At 52.2% G+C, this 19517-nt stretch overlaps 2 protein-coding genes across 2 annotated transcripts in view; one reads left to right on the top strand and one right to left on the bottom strand.

Annotated features, from left to right (window-relative positions):
• The window catches only part of UNC13C (unc-13 homolog C), a 78825-nt gene extending 73473 nt beyond the window's left edge, over window positions 1-5352 (top strand). The window contains exons 28-33 of the mRNA XM_048481679.1: window positions 167-223; window positions 422-502; window positions 823-970; window positions 1925-2017; window positions 2999-3158; window positions 3811-5352. Of these exons, the coding sequence (XP_048337636.1) occupies window positions 167-223; window positions 422-502; window positions 823-970; window positions 1925-2017; window positions 2999-3158; window positions 3811-4096 (825 nt within the window). The 3' untranslated portion in view covers window positions 4097-5352. The remainder of the gene's footprint in view (window positions 1-166; window positions 224-421; window positions 503-822; window positions 971-1924; window positions 2018-2998; window positions 3159-3810) is intronic.
• A 9951-nt stretch (window positions 5353-15303) lies between these two features.
• RSL24D1 (ribosomal L24 domain containing 1) lies at window positions 15304-18546 on the bottom strand. Its single transcript, XM_048481880.1, has 6 exons — window positions 18386-18546; window positions 18050-18163; window positions 17851-17923; window positions 16938-17001; window positions 16404-16489; window positions 15304-15547 (listed from the first exon to the last, which is right to left on the bottom strand). Exons 1-6 carry the CDS (start codon window positions 18464-18466, stop codon window positions 15474-15476), a joined length of 492 nt encoding a protein of 163 aa, XP_048337837.1. The 5' UTR covers window positions 18467-18546; the 3' UTR covers window positions 15304-15473.
• Between the last annotated feature and the right edge of the window lie 971 nt (window positions 18547-19517).

Consider the following 19517-nt stretch of genomic DNA (forward strand, 5'->3'; position numbering starts at 1 on the left):
GGGGGCAGGCCTTCCTGTAGAGCCTTCCTGGCTCCCTGAAGGCGATGGCCGATTGCAAGGGCTGGGCGTGAGGGCCTCCCCGGGCAGAAGGGTGGGAGGGTCTGCTGGGGCTCAGGGAAGCAGCTCAGACTCGTCTCACGCTGTCCTCGCCGGGTTCCGTCCGCAGGGCCCCCAGATGATTTTCAGTGCAGCCAAAGACCTAGGGCAGCTGTCGAAACTGAAGGTAGGTGCCTCTGCATGATGCCCAGAGAACCCCGGGGGCCTCCTTGCCATGGGGCGTGCTGGCCGTGCTTTTCGATCAGGGGTCCTGCGGGAGGGCCGTGTGGGGGCTGGCTAGGCCAGGCCCTGGCCTCCACGGTTCCTCTTCTCCGCTGGCTGTGGTGGCTCCCGGTGGGTTCCCAGCAAGTGTGTTCTTTTCCAGGACCACGTCATTCGAGAAGAAGCCAGGAGCCTGACCTTGAGGCAGTGCACCATCATGGACGTGGTGCTGGCCACCATCAAGGTGCGCCTTCGCGAGGGGACAGGGCCGCTCAGCCTGTGCCAGGGCGGGGGGAGGGGGCAGTGGTGAGAGGAGGGGCTGGCATGAAGGCCCTTCCCTCAGGGAGTGAGTCTGGGGCAGGAGTGGCCGCCTGCGTCGCTGTTCAGCAGAGCTCCGCAGGGATGTTTGCTGGAGAAACAGACCTTTTTCTACGCTGGAGGGGCCATGAGTTCAGCTCAGCCCACGTCCCGTGGCCTCTGTCTAGTGGCAGCGGGGGGGCGGGGGAGGAACCTACCAGGTCAGGCTGGGCAAGCACTCCCTCACCTCCGTGCTCTTCCTCCCAGCAATACTTCCATGCCGGGGGGAGCGGTCTGAAGAAGACCTTCTTGGAGAAGAGTCCAGACATGCAGTCCCTCAAATATGCGCTCAACCTTTACACTCAGACGACAGATGCCCTGGTCAAGAAGTTCATTGATACCCAGACGTCCCAAAGTAAGTGGGCCGGCACCTTCGAACAGGCTGCTTCTTCCTCAAAGGAGAGCCAGAGAAGAAACACCCAGGAGGGCTCCATCCGGCTCTTGCTCCTGGTGTGAGTGGCGGTTCCGAGACGGAGCAGAGAGCGTCTGGCTCTTTGCAACTTAGAGGCCAACACCAGCGGGGCTGAATCTTCGGCTGGGTGAAGGAGGAGCTGTGAGAACCAGCCTCGCTCCCCAGTGGCTTCCCCTGTTTCCAGCCCCGTTCAGAAACCAGCCCAACAGCAGCGAAGGGCCGGGCCGTTCTGGGCGGCTGCCATGCTTCGGCACAGCCAGGCACGGCTCACCCACACAGTCATGGGGGAGTTTTAATCTGCCTTGCAGAAGCACTATGATTAAATAAGATGAACGCTGGAGACCTCTTTAATTACTCTCACACAGTTGTGTACAGACACAAAGTAATTGGGAAGTAAAGCCTTTATCCAGGCAGATGAGCTAAATGGATTAATGTTGACTAAACTGCCCAAACCTCCGATCCTTAAGAAGGAAGCTCTCGGAACTGGGCAGAAAAGGGGGGGGGCGGTTTTAGGGACACCCTTGAGGTGCAGGGAAGTCAGTATGGCTTTGGTTGGCTCCAGCAGGAATCTGGGGCAAGATGTACAGACGAGGGAACACTCAAGTCCTCCAGTGGGTCAGAATTTTAATGATCTTTCTTCCGCCCTCGAAGGAGCCTTGGAAAATCAGGTCTGGAAACGCCCCATCTCTAAATTAGCAACTGTACCAGCTTAGAATTAGGGAGGAGTGCCCCATGTTCGGGCCCGAAGGATCACATGTCTGCTACTGGTCCAATGAACCTCTGAAGCCCAATGCTAGGAGGGAGTACTGGGACGTGCCCCATTGAAACCCTTGGCCTCTGTGTCTGGGGCATGCCCCATTGAAACCGCTCCCTGCTGAAACGGGCCTTCCTTTGCAGGTCAGGCGACCAACAGCACCGTGGGGGAGATCTCGGTCCAGGTGGACCTGGCCGTTCATCCGGGCACCGGAGAGCATAAAGTCGCCGTCAAAGGTGAGTTGGTCAGCAGCCCTGTTTGCCCCCCCCCCCCACTTCTGCAGGTGGGGCTGGGCTGCCGGCAGAACTCCCCAGGGTTCGAAGCCCCTTGCCGCAAAGGGCCCCAGCCGCCCCCTCCCCGGTCCCTCGGCCCTGCGTGCCCCGTTAGATGGCTCCTGAGATTGTATCCAGGGGCTTGGCTCATCTCTTCCTCCTGCTCTGCTCAGCATCCCATGGTCCATAACTGGTTGGGGTCAGTCCACCCTTGGGACTCCAGCTCAGACCCACTCACAGACACATATTGACACAACCCTTTCAGATAATGTTTTCACTCTACAGCAAATCCTTTTGGGGGGGAGGAAGGGATTCTGTGCTTCCTTTGGTGTCTACACCACTGGGTCCGTGGCCAAGGAATCCCTGCTTTCCCTGAGGAGCAGGGTTCGGGATGTGTGTGGTGCCTTCTACCAAGTCCAGCCCTGGGTCTGTTGAGGTCACTCTTGGCCACCCCACCTGGCCGTTGTCAGAACATGTGTTTAGATGGACAAAATCTAGATGACAGGTGGACCCTCCTTCCAGCAGGTGCCGTGTGCATACTTAGGGCTGTGTGCACAACTGTGTACCGTGTGCAAAGACAGATAAGGCATGGGCACCTGATTGGCACCTCAATTGTATATAGTAAGCACAGGCAACAGGGTGATGTGTGCCTGGAAACACCTGTGGTCTGGCGGAGCACTTTGACAGTAGTTAGCAATAAACAGAACTGCACTGGTGACTGTGTGTCTTTCAGTTCTTGTTTGCATTGCATCTTGCAAGGTGGTCTACTCACGAGTAAGCCGCTGCTTCAACAGCCGTGTCTCTCTGGAATCTCCTGCGGAGACTCCTCTACTTCTCCTGCAGCCTGACTCCTCGGGCTGGGGATGCAAGCAGCCCCCTCGACCTGCCTGGCAGAGGCTTGGCCCAAAAAGCCACGGCCTCACCCTGTCTGTTGTGTTGTTGCAGTGGTGGCAATCAACAATCTAAACTGGCAAACCAGCGCCATGTTCCGGCCCTTCGTGGAGGTTTGCATGCTGGGCCCCAGCCTCGGCGACAAGAGGAGGAAGCACGGCACCAAGACCAAGAGCAACACGTGGTCACCAAAATACAACGAGACATTCCAGTTGTAAGTGGAGCTCGGCTTTTCTCCTCCCGAGGAGGCTGCGGTCTGCAGACACAGGACCAGTCCCAGTTGTCTTCCCTGAGTTGGGCAGGGGGGCAGGTTTGCCCAGTTCACAGCAAATCCAGCTCTCACCGTCTGCCTGGTGGTGACCCAAGTCACGCCAAGCAGACTGTACCAGCGCAGGATGGTTAGCCATCCTGATCGGATGCTCTGTGTCGCTGGTGGCCAAACCGTCTGTGCCGGGGGCCGCTCCGAGCTGACTTCTGCCCACCCAAACTGGTCGTAGCAAAGGCCTGGAGGGTGGTCAGTGCTGTCTGCAACCTCTCTTCTCTCTGGAGCAGCCTCTGGAGCAGCAGTGGCCTAGGAGGTTAGGAGCTCATGTATCTAATCTGGAGGAACCAGGTTTGATTCCCAGCTCTGCCGCCTGAGCTGTGGAGGCTTATCTGGGGAATTCAGATTAGCCTGTGCACTCCCACACATGCCAGCTGGGTGACCTTGGGCTAGTCACAGCTCTTCTGAGCTCTCTCAGCCCCACCTACCTCACAGGGTGTTTGTTGTGAGGGGGGAAGGGCAAGGAGATTGTCAGCCCCTTTGAGTCTCCTGCAGGAGAAAAAGGGGGGATATAAATCCACACTCTTCTTCTTCTTCTCCTCAGCCTGCTGAGCCGGGAAGAAAGAGTGGCGGCCTATGAGCTTCACCTCTCCGTGAAGGACTACTGCTTTGCTCGGGAGGATCGCATCATTGGGATGGCCGTCATCCAGCTGCGCAGCATAGCCGAGAGAGGCAGCGGCGCGGACTGGTACCCGCTGCTGCGGAGCATCCACATGGACGCCACCGGGCTGACGATCCTGCGGATCCTTTCTCAACGGAACAATGACGATGTAGCCAAAGAGTTTGTCCGACTCAAGTCTGAAACCCGCTCTGTGGAGGAAACTGCCTGATACTCCTCACAAGTAAATGCAAAATGTCAGCGCCAAGATCCTTGACCCAGTGTTATCGACGTCTGAATCACGCATGTGTGTGCAACTCTGTGGGAATGTTTAACTAACTCTGTTTCCGTGTTTGCAGAACATAAGTACTATATTTGCAAGGTATGTCAAAGAGCTGTAATATCTTTTATATGTATTTTGGTCTTTGAAAAGAAGTAACTGATTCAATGAAGTGCCAAAACTACAGTTAAGAGCAAAATTGTTAATGGCATATTTTGAAATGTTGATTTCATCTCCCCTGCTGTAAAGGTTTCCAAATAATGTGTCTGTTTTTTGGGTTGAGTCATTAGCTGTCTCCACTGAACTACCGTGCTGCCTACTCAACGTTGTTGTCGTCTCAACTGAGTTGTCTTCTCCTCCCACCCACCCCTTCTGGTTGGCCTGATCACCCCCTTTCCATTTTATGCAAACTCCGTCTCAAGTCCCCCTCCCCAAGACCTTTTTCTATCATAACTTACAGATGCAGTTACTTCAAGAAAGGGTTTGTAATTTTATAATTGCTGATATAAAGAAATAATTTTTGCATATACTTTAAAAAAGTGGAAATGTTTTATGCTGACTTTTTTTCCAACCTTTCATAGATACCACTGTGAAGAAATGCTGTTTCAGCATGGCCTCGGGACGCTGTGCTTAACCACGTTTGTTACTGATATTTGATATCTTGAAATAACTTTATTCTCCCAAACTGCCAAGGTAACAACATCACAGTTGCACTTCAAAGGGCAAGCCACCCCCACCCCCCAGATCAGTGATCTGCTACAGGTTTTGCAAGGAAGGGGGGCGCCCGCCTGTGAGGAGTTCCTGGTGGGCCTTGTTACCACGCCCCCTCCCCCAAGATGAGGGCCAGGGAGTGCCCCAGGAGGCAGCCGGGGCTTTGGAGCCAGGGGGCGGGCAGTCGGTACAGGATTGTTTCCAGGCTCATTGCGCAGTTGTGTGGTGTACCAGGTGCGTGAGGCGGAGGGTGCCGGAGGTGGGTTTCTGCCTGCAGCCCCTTCAGGAGAAGCAGCGTTGCTCTGACCATGACCGACGTGTTTTCTTTACATCCTTAGCTGATGTCTCACTCGGCTATGTGCTTTCTTTCGTACTTTGATTTTCATACAAGTTCAAAGGTTTCTACTTATGCAACTTGACTGTGTCCTGCACTGAGGCAAAATCCATGTGCTGTAAATATATTTCGTGAACAATTGTAAAATAAAACAAGAAACTGCTTCCTATCGTCTCCTTGCCGTGAGTGGGGCAGGCCCAGGTTAAGCGCAGAGGTCCCCCCACCCACCCCGGCCGCCCCCCAGCACTGTCGCAAAAGCCCCAGCGCGGTTCCAAAGGACAGACTCGGCAGAGCACCAGGTGGCTGCTTGAGTCCGGGAAGAGAGCCACCCAGGTGGGGTTGGGTTCCAATCCCTGCTCCCTCAATCACACTCAGCTTAGCCTACCTCACTGGGTTGGTGGGAGGAGCAAGTGAGACTGTGCGCCCCTTGGAGGAAAGGCAAGATAAAAATCGAAAGTTAGGAGTTTAGCAGTAATTGAATGAAGTATTGACGAAGGCTTTCTCCGCCGGATTCAACTGGTTCTGGTGGGTTTCCCGGGCTGTGTGGCCGTGGTCTGGTGGATCTTGTTCGTAACGTTTCGCCTGCATCTGTGGCTGGCATCTTCAGAGGTGTATCACAGAGGGAAGTCTGTTACACACTTTGTCCAGTGAGAAGGGAATGTTTTAGTGGAGTATAAATTTTCATGTCCCCGGGTGGGGAACCAATCAGTGAGTGTTTGGGTGGAACTTGCTATGCAAAGGTGTGGTTGATAGTATAGTATTGCAGGTGGGGCTTTGCAGTCCAGGAAGTGATTCACTTTTTCATGCCCTTCAGCAGTAGTATTGGTGAATGCAAATCCTGTGCTCGGGTGGAGTCCATTGTCCATGAAGTTAGCATCCCCCTGGCCTTTGCTTCTGGTGTTTTTAAGTACTGGTAGCCAAGCTTTGTTAATTTTCAAAGTCTCTTCTTTCTTGATGAAGTTGTCTTGGTGTTTATGAATTTCAATGGCCTCCCTGTGCAGTCTGACATAGTAACCTTCTGAATTGTCCGGAATTTCAATGTTTTCAAATAAGATGTTATGTCCAGTTTTGTTTAAGACATGTTCTGCTACTGCAGATTTTTCAGGATGGTTAAGCCGACAGTGTCTTTCGTGCTCCTTAATGCGAGTCTGAATGCTGCATTTCGTGGTTCCTTTCCACAGCTGCAGGGTATGCGATAGACTCCTGCAGAAGTGAGGGGGGTCTCTCTTGTCCTTTGCTGAGCGTAGCCGCTGCTGTATTTTCCTGGTAGGTTTGAAGATGGTTTATAGGTTACGTTTCTTCATCAGTTTCCCTATTTGATCAGTGATTCCCTTGATGTATGGTAGAAATATTTTTCCTGTGGGGGGCTGTTTCTCCTCAGTCCTCAGGGTTTCTCTTGGTCTTAGAGCTCTTCTGATTTCTGTAGTGGAGGAGCCATTAGCCTGCAGAGCCCAGTCTAGATGACTGATTTCATCAGGGAGGAGGTGAGGTTCACAAATTCGTTTTGCACGATCTGTCAGAGTTTTGATTATACCCCTTTTCTGTTGTGGATGGTGATTGGAGTTTTTATGTAGATACCGGTCTATGTGTGTCAGTTTTCTGTATACTGTGTGGCCCAGTTGATGGTTGGGTCTGCGAAAGACCAAGACATCTAAAAAAGGCAGTTTCCCTTCTTTTTCAGCTTGGATGTTTGGGTGGATGCTGTTAAGGTGGTCCAGAAAATTCAGCAGTTCCTCCTCGCCGTGTCTCCAGATTGTAAAAGTGTCATCCACAAATCGGAACCAAGTTGCAGGTTTCCTGGGTGCTGTTTTGAGGGCTTCTTTCTCAAAATGTTCCATGTAAAAATTGGCTATCACCGGGCTGAGGGGGCTTCCCATGGCTTCCCCATCTGTCTGCTCATAGAAATCATTGTCCAATTGGAAGTAGCTGGTTGTTAGGCAGTGTTGCAACAAAGCTATGATGTCGTCTGGAAAAACCTGGCCGATGAGTGCAAGTGTGTCTTTCACTGGAACTTTGGTGAACAGTGAGACAACATCGAAGCTGATAAGTCTGTCGCTGGGGTTGAGATGGAGATTGCTAATTTTCTCAATGAAGTGGGCTAAGTCTTTAACATAATGCGTTGTGTCCAATGTGGCTTTGTAACTGTGAAGTCAAACATTTTGCCAGTTCATATGTGGGGGAACCAATCGCACTCACAATTGGTCTGAGTGGAATGGATTCCTTGTGGATTTTTGGGAGCCCATATAACCGGGGTGGAAGAGCTTCTGACTTGAGTCGTTGGGGTATGTCTGGTTGAATGGAGGAGTTCTTAATCAATGTGCTGGTTTAGCAAGTGATTTTCTTGGTTGGGTCTTGTTTCAGTTTTTTGTATGTTGTGGGATCCAGGAGTTCTCTGATTTTTCCTTGATATTGTTCAGTCTTCAAGATTACTGTCGCATTCCCCTTGTCTGCTGGAAGTATGATGATTTCTGGATCTGAGATTCTTAATGGCAATTCTTTCCTTTGCTTTTCGTAATATCCTTGCTGTTTCTCCTCTTAGTTCCTCTGCTTCCTCTTCTGAAATATGCCGGATGGCTGATTCTAGGTCAGCAACTATGTCTTCCACGGGAACTCTGGTGGGAGTAACAGCAAAATTGCCTCCCTTGGCCAGGATGGATGTTTCGTCACTGGAAAGTTCAGTCAAATTTATAATGATTCTTGAAGTGTCCAATGAGGGTTTCTGTTGATGCTGATGCTTTTGGATTTTGCTGAATTTCTGCTTCTGTCTGTGTGTGTGGCTAGCAATGTGTCTTTCTCCATTTTTCTGTAGGCGAGGTTGTCAATTTTGTCCCAGTCCTGGCTTCTCACGTTTTGACTGATGTGGATGTGGAGTGGTAGCAACTCCTTGTCTGTGGCTGCAAGTTCTTTGCGGGTGGTGTGGATCCTCTCACGTAATAATGCACATTCCAGGGCGGTCATATATGCAGTTAGCCTGTGGGGATGTAAAAGTCCTTTTTGCTGTGAGAAAGGCTGGAATAGTTTTGGTGTCTCTGCAACGCAGGAGAAAGGATAAAGAGCACAGCAGGTTTGCTTTCTTGAGTGTCTCCATTTTCCGGGTCTGTTGGAACATTTCCTTCCCTTAGAGGTGTTCAATGTATTGTCGAAGGCTTTCACGGCCGGATTCAACTGGTTGTAGTGGGTCTTCCGGGCTGTGGTCCTCCAGACCGCGGCCACACAGCCCGGAAAACCCACTACAACCAGTAATTGAATGATTTTGTAATTAAGCGTTGCTAAGCTATAGCCATTTGCCTGTCCTAGTGTGCAAAAGGATATGGCATCTCCTGATAGAAAGAGCATAAGAAGAACATGTTGGCTATGATCACAGATCCATTTCTATGATCCCAGGCTATGTGAGGCTGTTTTGGGACCGCTGCTTCCTAAGTGGCACCCTGAGTAGGAGGACAGTTTCCCAAAGTGACGATGCTATTTCATTTATTCATCAAATTTGAAACTGGGCACTGGTGACATTTGCAGATGATACCCAATTATTCCGGATGGTGAAAACCACACTGGATTCTAAAGAACTACAGAAAGAACTCTCTGAATTATTATTATTATTGTAGATTTCACAGCTGCCAGATCTTTAGCTGGTTGTTGGCCTTCATTACAATTCGAGCCTCACCCAGAGGCCTAGGAAGTTGTAATGCATCGGCGTAGTATTCGTGCGGATCCCAGCAGGGCTGCCTTCTGAATTTGGCAGATGTTAATTTTGTCAATTCGAAGATGTTTCAAGTGCTGCCCTAGTGTTTTTTGGGGGATGGCGGTATTATTATTATTATTATTATTATTATTATTATTATTATTATTATTATTATTATTATTATTATTATTATTATTATTATTATTATTGTAGATTTCACAGCTGCCAGATCTTTAGCTGGTTGTTGGCCTTCATTACACCAGAGCCTCACCTAGAGCTCAGGAAGTTGTAATGCATCGGCGTAGTATTCGTGCGGATCCCAGCAGGGCTGCCTTCTGAATTTGGCAGATGTTAATTTTGTCAATTCGAAGATGTTTCAAGTGCTGCCCTAGTGTTTTTTGGGGGATGGCGGTATTATTATTATTATCATTATTATTATTATTATTATTATTATTATTGTAGATTTCACAGCTGCCAGATCTTTAGCTGGTTGTTGGCCTTCATTACAATTCGAGCCTCACCCAGAGGCCTAGGAAGTTGTAATGTATCAGTGTAGTATTCGTGCGGATCCCAGCAGGGCTGCTTTCTGAATTTGACAGATGTTAACTTTGTCAATTCGAAGATGTTTCAAGTGCTGCCCTATCATCATCATTATTGTTGTTGTTGTTATTATTATTATTATTATTATTATTATTATTATTATTATTATTATTATTATTATTATTATTATTATTATTATTATTATTATTGATTCAATTTGGCACATCGCCCCATCCCCGGAGGGCTCTGGGCGGTGTACAACATCAACATAAAATACAATAACAAGAGGGGCAAGTAAATAACAACCAATAAATACCTAACATTAAGAACTCAGCCCCATAAACTTTAAAATATTAATTTAAACAGCGATTGCTACATGAGATTGGCGTCCCGCAATGGGATGAGTGAGCAACAGTATATGGCAAATGAAGTCCAGTTCAGGAAAATCTAAAATGATGGGAGTTTGGAACCAAAAATCCTAACCTCAAGTTAGAGTCTGAACTGGCTGAGCTCAAGGTGGAAAGAGATCTTGGGGTTCCGTGTCGGTGTCAACTCAGTTGTGGCAGCCGTGAAAAAGGCAGACTCCTTTGCTAAGACTTATTAGGGAAAGGGATGGAAAATAAAAGTGGCCGAGAGCGTCCTGGATGCATGTTTGGAACACGGCTGATAGTTCTGGCCATCGTCTCTCCGAAAGGACATTTCAGAGCTGGAAAATGTACCACAGGTGAGCAAGAGGTCTGAGCCCTATTCCCGTGAGGAAAGGCTGAAGGCGTTGGCACTTTCGAGTCTAGAGAAAAAGGTGGTTAAGGAAACAGGACTGAGGTTTATCAAGTTATACGTGGGGTGTAGAGGATTTATGGAGTGGCTTTTTCCCTCCTCCCAAAGCACTAGAACTTGAAGGCACCTAGTGAAATGTACAGGCAAACAGGTTCAAGACAGATTCCAGCAATTACTTCTCTACTCTGTGAGTAATCACATGGTTGAATGTACTGCCGTGGGATGTAGTAATGGCTCCAAGTGTCGGTAACTGTGGAAGGGGTTAGACCAGTGGTGGCGAACCTTTGGCACTCCAGATGTTATGGACTACAATTCCCATCAGCCCCTGCCAGCATGGCCAATTATTACGCTGGAAGAGCTGATACGATCCACTAACATCTAGTACCAAATTCCACCATGGGGTTAGACTGATTGGTGGAGGAGATGCCAGTCTGTGGCTACTGGCCAGACTGGCTGACGGGCACTTCCACTTTCAAAGGCAACGAACCTGAAGCACCCACTGCTAGGAGGCAACATCAGGGGAAGCCCTTGGCTTCTGCACCCTGCCCCATGAGGGGCCCTCCTTGGACAACTGGCCGGTTACATTACTGGTCCGCTGTGTTCTCTGACATTTTTCTGGACCCTCTGCTTGTGAGTCCTGAAACCAGAGCAAGGTGCGCTGTTGTCGTGTTGGCTGCGTGAACTGTCCTCTTCCTCTTCTCCGCCAGACAGGCTGAAACCTAGCTAGAAGAACGTGATTTGCATCATTTTTCCTAGCTGACATGAAGGCAACCTTCGCTTAACCCCTGAGCATTAATAGATGGCGTGTTGAAATGTCTCTTCCCAAGCCCTGGTTTCCACACAGATCCCTGTGGAGTGAAGTATCATATCGTCACTGATTGTTTGGTGTGTGCGACAGTAATCGAGTTGGCTGTTGCTGCCGGGGAGTGAATGTCTGAAGCTGGATTGCCAAGCACAAGGCTCCCTTGATGGTGCGGTGACAAATGCTGAAAGCACTTGGAGCTGTGCGGGGGAGGGGGCTGAGCTGCTGCCTCTGCTGCTGGCAGGATTTGTGCTGGCAGCTCCAAGATGCCCGTTGTTTGGAGGTTTCTTGCAGGCATTCTTGCCCCAGTGAATCGGGTCTTCCATAGAGCACTCCCTGGGCAAGCTTCCTGTGCAGCCAAGGTCCGGTGCTTTCCTGTGGTGTGAGATACGGGGATGCCCCCCTGGGCTCCCCTTCCCTATCTATCTATCTATCTATCTATCTATCTATCTATCTATCTATCTATCTATCTATCTATCTATCTATCTATCTATCTATCTATCTATCTATCTATTTATACCGCCCTATCCCCAAGGGGCTCCGGGCGGCGTACAACAAAACTAATACAAATCAGGTTCGGGAGCAAACTATATAATTAAAACAACAGCAACCCACAGAGGCTCCATCGTTAAAATATACTGAATTTCATTTAAAACAGCAGTTAATACCATAGTAGAAGGCGTCCAGTAAACCCGCTTTCTTAAAGCCCTCCCCTAGGGAACGGCCGGACTCCTCCATAGGAGGGTTATCTAGATGTAACCGACAGTGCTCCCCTAACCTGACATTAGGTTTGCACTGTGGCTGGGAAATGTTTGGTGGCAATGTGGGTAACTGAACATTAAAGAGGATGTTGTGGGAGAGGGAGGGGCCCCTGGTACAACCCATCCGTCTCCACAACTTTCCACGCCTGCGGGACTGGAGGAGGGAGAGCCTTTGATTTTGGACTCATTTCACTCCCTGGGGAAGGGCCAGAGGCTCCGTTCCGATCCGTGGATGAAGCCATCCTGTAGCCAGACAGATGAGATGTCATCTTTCTTTAATCGTCTTCATTTCCTTCTCTAATGTGTCCAGTCCTTGATATCAGGACTTGGGGACCAATATTCACAAATCTGCCGTTATTCTAAGCAGTGCAGCTGAGAAACTAACGAACTGAAGTTCTAGCCAGCCTGCCTGCCCCCTTGAGTCGTCTCCATGGGGACAGGAGGGGAAAGGGACTTAAACCCAATTGCATTCAGTGGCACTTCCGTCCCTTGAAAGTTTCTAAGATTATCAGTTTCTTTCCTCATCTGTGAGGAGGAAAAAAGGCAAAAAATCTCCAGAATGAGGGAACGACAGCAGTGAGGGCCTGTGCAACACCCCCCCCCCCCGCCTCTTAATGAGGAGGATGGAGCATTGAAGACAGGGGGAGGGGGCCTTGCAGAGGAGCCCAGGCTATGATTGGGGTGCCCCAAATAAGACCGCTCGCTTCCTTTCCGGATCTGCCCCTTTGGGGTTTAATAAGAACTATATTTAAGCAGAGCCTGCAGGGTTGGCGATGAAGGCCAAAGTGATTCTGGCATGACCTGCAAACTCAGCACCGGCTCCCGGCAGCTGGCACCGCGCGCTCACCCTGCAAGCGAGCAATGTGTCAATTAGCCATGAATTATAGTCGACAGTAATGAGGAAGCGCTTGGCAGGTCCCAGAAAGTAGGTCAGATCACCAAGTGAGACAGCCCGTGTTTGTTCTAGGCAGCGACAGCAGGTGGGGGGAGGGGGGGTCCAAGGCGTTGCTGCCTGACTGCAGTGGTGCGCCAAATGACCCAGAAGGCCATGCAGCAGCACCCAGGGGACCAGGCTGTGCTGAGAACAGCAGAACCAGGCAGCGTGGCTACTGGTGGAAGGGGCAGGGGGAGGGAGTACGTGGTCACTGGGCCCTGGACTGGGATGCATCCAGGCCTTTGTTGGCAAGCGGTGCCTCCCTTGGCTGCATTGTCCTCCCTGCCACGAACGAAGGCCAGGCAGCGAGCGAGCCAGAGGCAGAGCAAAAGGAGCGTTCGATTCAGATACAACCGAGCTGGGGCTATTTTTGAGGCCTGTGCCTGGGTCCCGGGGGGTTGCAGCAAAACCCCTGACGTGTGGCTCCTTTTAACGTTTGGTGGGAATTGAGTCCTCTTGTTCAGCGCCTTCTGCCTTAAAATAAAATAGTTATTGATTTCAGAGAACGGAGCGTAATAAGCAGGGCTGGATGCAAAACACCTGGCTGAGATCCAAAGAGTTGGTGCAGCTGCTGCCTCACCGACCCCCGCTTCCAGCAGAGCCAAACAATCTTGCCCGCTGGACACGTCGGAGAGGTAACTCCCCCCCTTCCCCCATCTCCTTTCACGGCATCTGCATTCTTCGGGCAGCTCTGATGCCACTTGCAACTCAGCAAAGCCAGCTACGTTCCCGTTCCCACCCGCACGCTCCTGTCGTCCACAGTATTTGGGAGTGAGCGGAGCCCCGGAGCCAGACAGACAAGGATTGCGTCGGATTTCTCCAGCCGGGATTTTGCAAACGATCCACTTGCTTGATAATGAAGCACAGGAGGCTCCGCTCACGGGCTGCTAGACACAAGCAACAGAGCCTTGCCTGTCGGCTGGAGCAGGAGGCTGGGAAAGGGGGGGAGGGGGCTTTCCTGTGGATTGCTGGGGGCGGCTGGGAACTCTCCAGCATCGTTCTGTGCTGCTGGCAGCATCTCTGCAGAACATGAATGGGGCACAGCTGGCACGATGGTGGCGGCACCGAAGCAGGGAACTTACAGCAGCTACAACCCTTGCCTGCCACACAGACCCTGCGCAAACCGAACGCAGGCCTTCTCCTCCCCCCTCCCCTCCAGAAAAGACCTGTAGTGAACAAAAGGCTGCTGGTCTCCACAGGCCCCCTCCTGGGCTTTCCCCCCTCCCAACTGAGTGCTTTTTTAACCCCACGGATGCCACTGCCCTGGCCTGACACAACATTTGCAGCAATTTGGACACGAGTGAAGTGGCTCTATGCTGCAAAAGGCATCAACGCCTCTCAGCTCTTGAAAGCCAATTCATTTTTGTATTATTAATTTATGCAATGTAATGTGTTTGAGTCTTATTCTCTTCTTTTTGTAATTTTCTGAGAAAGACAAAAAACTTATTTTTAAAAAAAGCTCCTCATTTGATTGGAATGCAGACCGAAAGGGAAGGGAGGGGCCCTCCGCTCAGACTTTCAGGGCTTAATAAAACCACACAATTATCTACAGGCTGCGCACCTCCAATGTTCTGAAAGATGAGGAAGATTTGCTCATGCTGACGCAACACGCAGCCGGGGAAGCCAGATGCAGCTAAGCAGCAACCAGTACAGAGGAGCCCGTCATCTTGGTTCAATGGCAACTCAGCCACTCAGCCTCCATCCCCAACAGGGGCTTCCAGGGGGCAACTTGTAACCCTCCCCCCCACTCGAAGAGTACCAAACGCCTTTGCTGGCTGTGTCAGGCACCACTCTGTAGAGTCTTGGTCTGTGGCAGGACGGGCCGTGGCTCAGGGGCAGAAGGTCCTGCCCCACGCTGCAAGAGAGGCAAGGATCTGGCTGAACCCAGTGGCGGCTGGAGACATGGCCCGGTCCTGTGTCTCGGGCAGTTCCACTTGTTTTATTGAAGGCCGCAAGACCCACACCGTCTTGCAGCAGCCAGCAACAGCCTCCGAGCACTTTAAAAAAGCAAACTGCCCCCTCCTTGCCCCCCACGCATGGAACAGTGATGGCATTTCCTCAGTTGTGGGGCCAAGAGTCGTGCGCATGAGAAATCAAGAAGAGCTGGTTTTTTATACCCCGCCTTTCTCTACCTTTAAGGAGCCTCAAAGCAGCTTACAATCCCCTCACTTTCTCCTCCCCACAACAGGCATCTTGTGACGTACGTGGGGTTGAGAGAGTTCTGAGAGAACTGCGACTGGTTAGCCTTCATGTGAAAGAGTGGAGAGACAAACCCAGTTCTCCAGATTGGAGTCCACCACGATGCCTCTTGCCCTGCCAGAGGCACGAAGCACCCCTCACAGAGAAGCCCCACGTGGCCACAACAAGGGAAAACAAATCAAGCGTGGTAGAGCACTGCAGGCAGCCGAAGGACAGAAGAGGGAACAGCCAGGGGAAAGGGGTAGAACTTGGAATGACCAAGAGGGAGGGCCATGCCCCACCAAACAGAGGACGGGCCGTGAGACACCACCAGGGAGGGCCCTGACACTTCCCCCCCACACAACTGCCAGAAAGCAGACTCCAGCTCCTTCCTAATCACAGCAGTTTTCAGCACAAAAAACTCGCGCTGTCTGCAACAACTCTTTCACGGACTTACTACTTTATTATATAAACAACAGCATTCCCACGGGGCCCTCTGAAAACAGGCTGACCACCAGCCCCAGCTGAGCCCTGAACCCAAGGAGAAGTGGTTGCTCTGGGGATGCCTCCAGCCCAAAGGTCAGCCAACAACACCTGCAGAGGAACAGCCTCTCTAGGCAGAGTCCTCCATGGCTACGGCTTCCTCTAGTTTCTGGACCATCTTCTCTTCCAGCTGTTTGGCTTTGCCTGAAACTAAATAAAAAGACTGTTGAGCTCTAGTCCCTTCAGGATTGAGTCAGGCATTCCAATCTCTTCTTGTTGGCCGCAACATTAAATCTCTTATTCCAAAGGGACTGGAGTTCTTCTCGCAGCCATGTTGCTGTGGTTCTCGCTGCCCCCTGACCTCTGCTCTGCACTGCAGTGCCTCCAACAGAGTGGGAACAAGGTGTGATCTCAGGGGCCACGACCATCCCCAGTAAAACCCTCCATGTCCACCCTCCCCACCAGTGATGATCACAGTTACCCAACCGAGTGACCCATGTGTCCCCCTCCCCCCACTTCCATCCCTTTTTGAACCACTTCCCACACCCAAGCACATGCAGGCTCCAGCTTGGCCACACGCGCTCCCACAAACAATATCCCCAGCAAGTCTCACTCGCAACCACGTCAGCTTCCTGATTCCCTCCCACCTGTGGGCAGGAGCCCAGTCCCGGCAGCATTTGTGTCTACCACCACAGAAGTCTGAATGACTGTAGCCTCTGCAAGCGGCCCCTGTGGGGAAGCGCTCTGGGGGGAGAGGGCTGGCCTGGCCAGGCACAGCCCTGCTATCGGCCCAGTACGCAAGGGCCTTGCCGGAGATGGGTCCCTGAGCTTCATCACAGGAGAACTTCCTTCGTAAAGGCTCCAGGGAATCAGTAACACCACCCCTTCTGCTAGCTTAGGAGAGATAGCTTGGAGAAAGGCCCAGGCCCTCAGGAGAACACGCGGTCTGCATCATAGCTCACAAGTAGAGTGAACTGTGTTTCGCTGGGGACCTCTGGAAAGCTACTTCCAAGCAGCGCAATGCCCCAGGTGATCAACCTCCTCGCCCCCCAAGGCTCACCTGCATGCGGTGCTCGAATGAGATGGATGTTCTGTTTGACTTCCTTGATGTCTTGCGCTTTCTGCAGCTCTTTGCCCTTCTTTAATCTGGAGGAAGAGGAAGTGGAAAAGGTTCTTTATTTATTCCAAAACCAAATAAAATCCACAGATACCACAGAAGTAGAATTTAAACGCAAATTGAACATTCTGTGTTTTTTTAAAAAGGACGAACAGGGTGAGTTTGCTCATGGAAGCTGCAGCTGATGAGAACTGAGAGAAAATTCAGCCCTTGGCTACTTAAGAGACAGGCTGGGGTGCCACTGATATGTCCTCCCACCCCCCACCCCCCTCCAATTCATCCTGAGAAGAAAGTCTTTTCTCCCCGTGCTCAGGATGGGTTCTGCCTCCTGTGGGCAGCCTCTTCCCAAGAACCTCCTCTGCGGGGATCCTGAATTAGTCCTTGTCATCGCCCTCGTAGCGGTCCAACGGTTTCTGGGCCCAGAACTCTCGACTGGGGTCCCAACTCTGCCCAGCTGAAGCCCAAAGGGATGCGTACCTGTTCAGAATGAACTTGGCCTGCCGCTTCTGCTTGATCTCTTCCACTCGCTTCATGACATCAACTGGAAAAGCAAAGAGGACGTCACATTTACATGAGCTTTTCACAAATTCACCTGGTGGAAGTTTCTTCTTCCAGCTTCCTGATCCAGGGATCACAGTGTGTGCGCCTGAAGCCAATCAAAGCTCCTGGGGCATCGTGGCTGAGTGTTTACATTTAGTTTAGATGGCCTTTATGTGCAGACCAGTTCAAGGTGGTTAACTGCAGCCTGTTTTAAATTACAGTTGATCGGCTGGGAAGTCCCAGATTCAAAGGTCGCCTCGGCTGAGAGTTCATGAGACTGACTGGCCCTGCTCCCAGCTGAACTCATCGGCCATCTGACAAAATCACTGGCTTGACTGCTCATCCGGTTCCTAAAAGCTGACCATTAAAGCGCAGGAAGAATAGAAGCACGCTCTGGTTTGTATTGCGGGAGAAGGGGAAGCGGCAGCTATCTTCGTTGCTTGGCCTTCAAATGGGGTTCCTAGTGGTAGGTCCGAGCCCTTTCCCCACAGCATGAGCATGTAGCCTGCCTGCGTCTGTTTCCTTTTGGCTGGTAAGACAGCTGTCAGACAGCCCCTCCCACCTTCGCCAGGCAGAAAAGAGCAGGCACATCAGGAAGGCCTTCCTGGGGGGGGGGGGGGTCAGGGCTGCTGGACAGCGGAGTTCCCCTCCTGTGCAGGTTCTCAAACGGAGGCTAGAGGGGCATCTGACAGGAGTGCTTCGGTGGTGTGTCCCTGCGTGGCCCCGGTGGTCTCTTCCAGCCCTGTGATTCTGGGCCCACCCGTGCCTCTGCTGTGGGCACACAAGCCCAGTCCAGGAGGGGCGACCCTGGGCATTCTGCCCCCCACCCACGGGCAGCGAGGGCACCTACCGGTCTTCTGCCAAAGCTCTCGCTGGTATTTCACGGGCTGGTTCCGGCGCTTCTCGAACTCGAACGAATTGTCCTGTGTGGGGCACAGAAGGCAGCAGCAGAGGAGGAGGACGGGTGAGCATCCAGGCCGGGGGGAGACCCTCCCCGCACCGCCCCCCTCCCACCGCCGGGCCGGGTCAGCCCCCCCCCCCCCACTCACCACCGTCAGCTCCTTCCCCGCGGCCTTGCGGAAGACCTTCGTCCAGCGGACCTTGCGCGGGTTGCGCTTCTTCTTGAAGCTTTTGTGGCATTTGGACTTGCAGAACCGGAACACCTGCGGGGGGGGCGGGGGGGAGAGGGGGGGCTCAGGATGGGCGGCGGCGGCTCATCGCCCACCCCCCCGCCCCCATTCAGAACAGGAGGGGCGCACCTCCCTCCCTCCCTCCCTCCCTGCCAGGGCGCCGGAACGTGGCGTGGGGGGGGCAGCCCTGGCGCCCCGCCGCGTGGCGTGGAGTTCCGCGGGCGCCCGGCCAAGCAGCCCGGCCCCCCCGCCCACCTTGCAGTCGTTGCGGACGAAGGCGACGCCGTGGCCCGGGTAGACCGGCCCCGCGCAGAAGTAGCAGCGCTCCACGCGCATCTCCGGCGGCGCAGGAAGGAGGCAGGCCGGAAGCGCCCTCTCGTCGCTCCCTGGGCGCGCCTAGAGAGGCCGAGGCCGGCCCGAGCCGGCGCGTGCGCAGACAGCCCCAGCTGCGGCGGGTGAGGTGAGGCGGGGCGCTCGGGAGCCCCGCCCGGCTACTGTCGTCAGAGGGGGAGGAGACACTCGGGGGCGCCGGTCGCCCCGCCCACCCACCCACGGGCTCCCTCGCCAGCCTCGGCCGGCCCCTCCCCCCGCCAGGAGTCCCACCTGCCCCCTCCCCCGCCCGCCCACTCACTCCCAGTGGGGCTGGGGGAGCAGGAGAGCCCCCACCCCATCCTGGCAGGGGCTGACCGCTCGCTTGGCGGGGCGATGGGCAGGACTGGCCCTGCAGGGAGATAGGGACGCCCCCCGCCGGGCTTCTCAGTGCTGGGTCATGATGAGGAGGCAACCCAACAAGATCGACACAGACTTCAGAGAATAATCAGAACTGCAGAAAAAACAATTGCTGCTAACCTGCCTTCCATTGAGGACTCTTGCCACTGCACGGGTCAAGGGCTGTGAAAATGTTACTGACCCCTCGCATCCTGGACATAAACTGGCTGCTCTTACCTCTAAACGTCGCTACAGAGCACTGGCACACCAAGACAACTAGACATAAGAACAGTTTTTTTCTCCCCGGGAATGCCATCACTCTGTTAAACAAATAATTCCCTCGATAATGTCAAACTATTTTATTATATATTTATTATATAATTACTGCACTACTTTTTTCATCATTCCTATTACCCATCTCCTCCCAATTATGACTGTATGACTATAGCCTGTGCTGACATTTCATTTTATTTTATGATTTTACATTTTATGTTTTTATTACTATTGATTGTTTCCTGATTGCTTACTAGACCTATATGACAATCATTAAGTGCTGTACCTTATGATTCTTGACAAATGTATTTTCTTTTATGTACACTGAGAGCATATGCACCGGAGACAAATTCCTTGTGTGTCCAATCACACTTGGCCAATAAAGATTCTATTCTATTCTATTCTA

Source organism: Sphaerodactylus townsendi, linkage group LG17, assembly GCF_021028975.2.
Source record: "Sphaerodactylus townsendi isolate TG3544 linkage group LG17, MPM_Stown_v2.3, whole genome shotgun sequence".
Classification (NCBI taxonomy): Eukaryota; Metazoa; Chordata; class Lepidosauria; order Squamata; family Sphaerodactylidae; genus Sphaerodactylus; species Sphaerodactylus townsendi.

What these genes read in the sequence shown, in the direction of transcription:
- RSL24D1 (XM_048481880.1), bottom strand. Translation starts at nt 18,466, where the DNA reads ATGCGCGTGGAGCGCTGCTACTTCTGCGCGGGGCCGGTCTACCCGGGC. An exon ending in CGGGGAAGGAGCTGACGGTG is followed by an intron (nt 17,924 to 18,049) that starts GTGAGTGGGGGG and finishes TGCCCCACACAG; the next exon opens with GACAATTCGTTCGAGTTCGA. An exon ending in GCCAAGTTCATTCTGAACAG is followed by an intron (nt 16,490 to 16,937) that starts GTACGCATCCCT and finishes CTCTTCCTCCAG; the next exon opens with ATTAAAGAAGGGCAAAGAGC.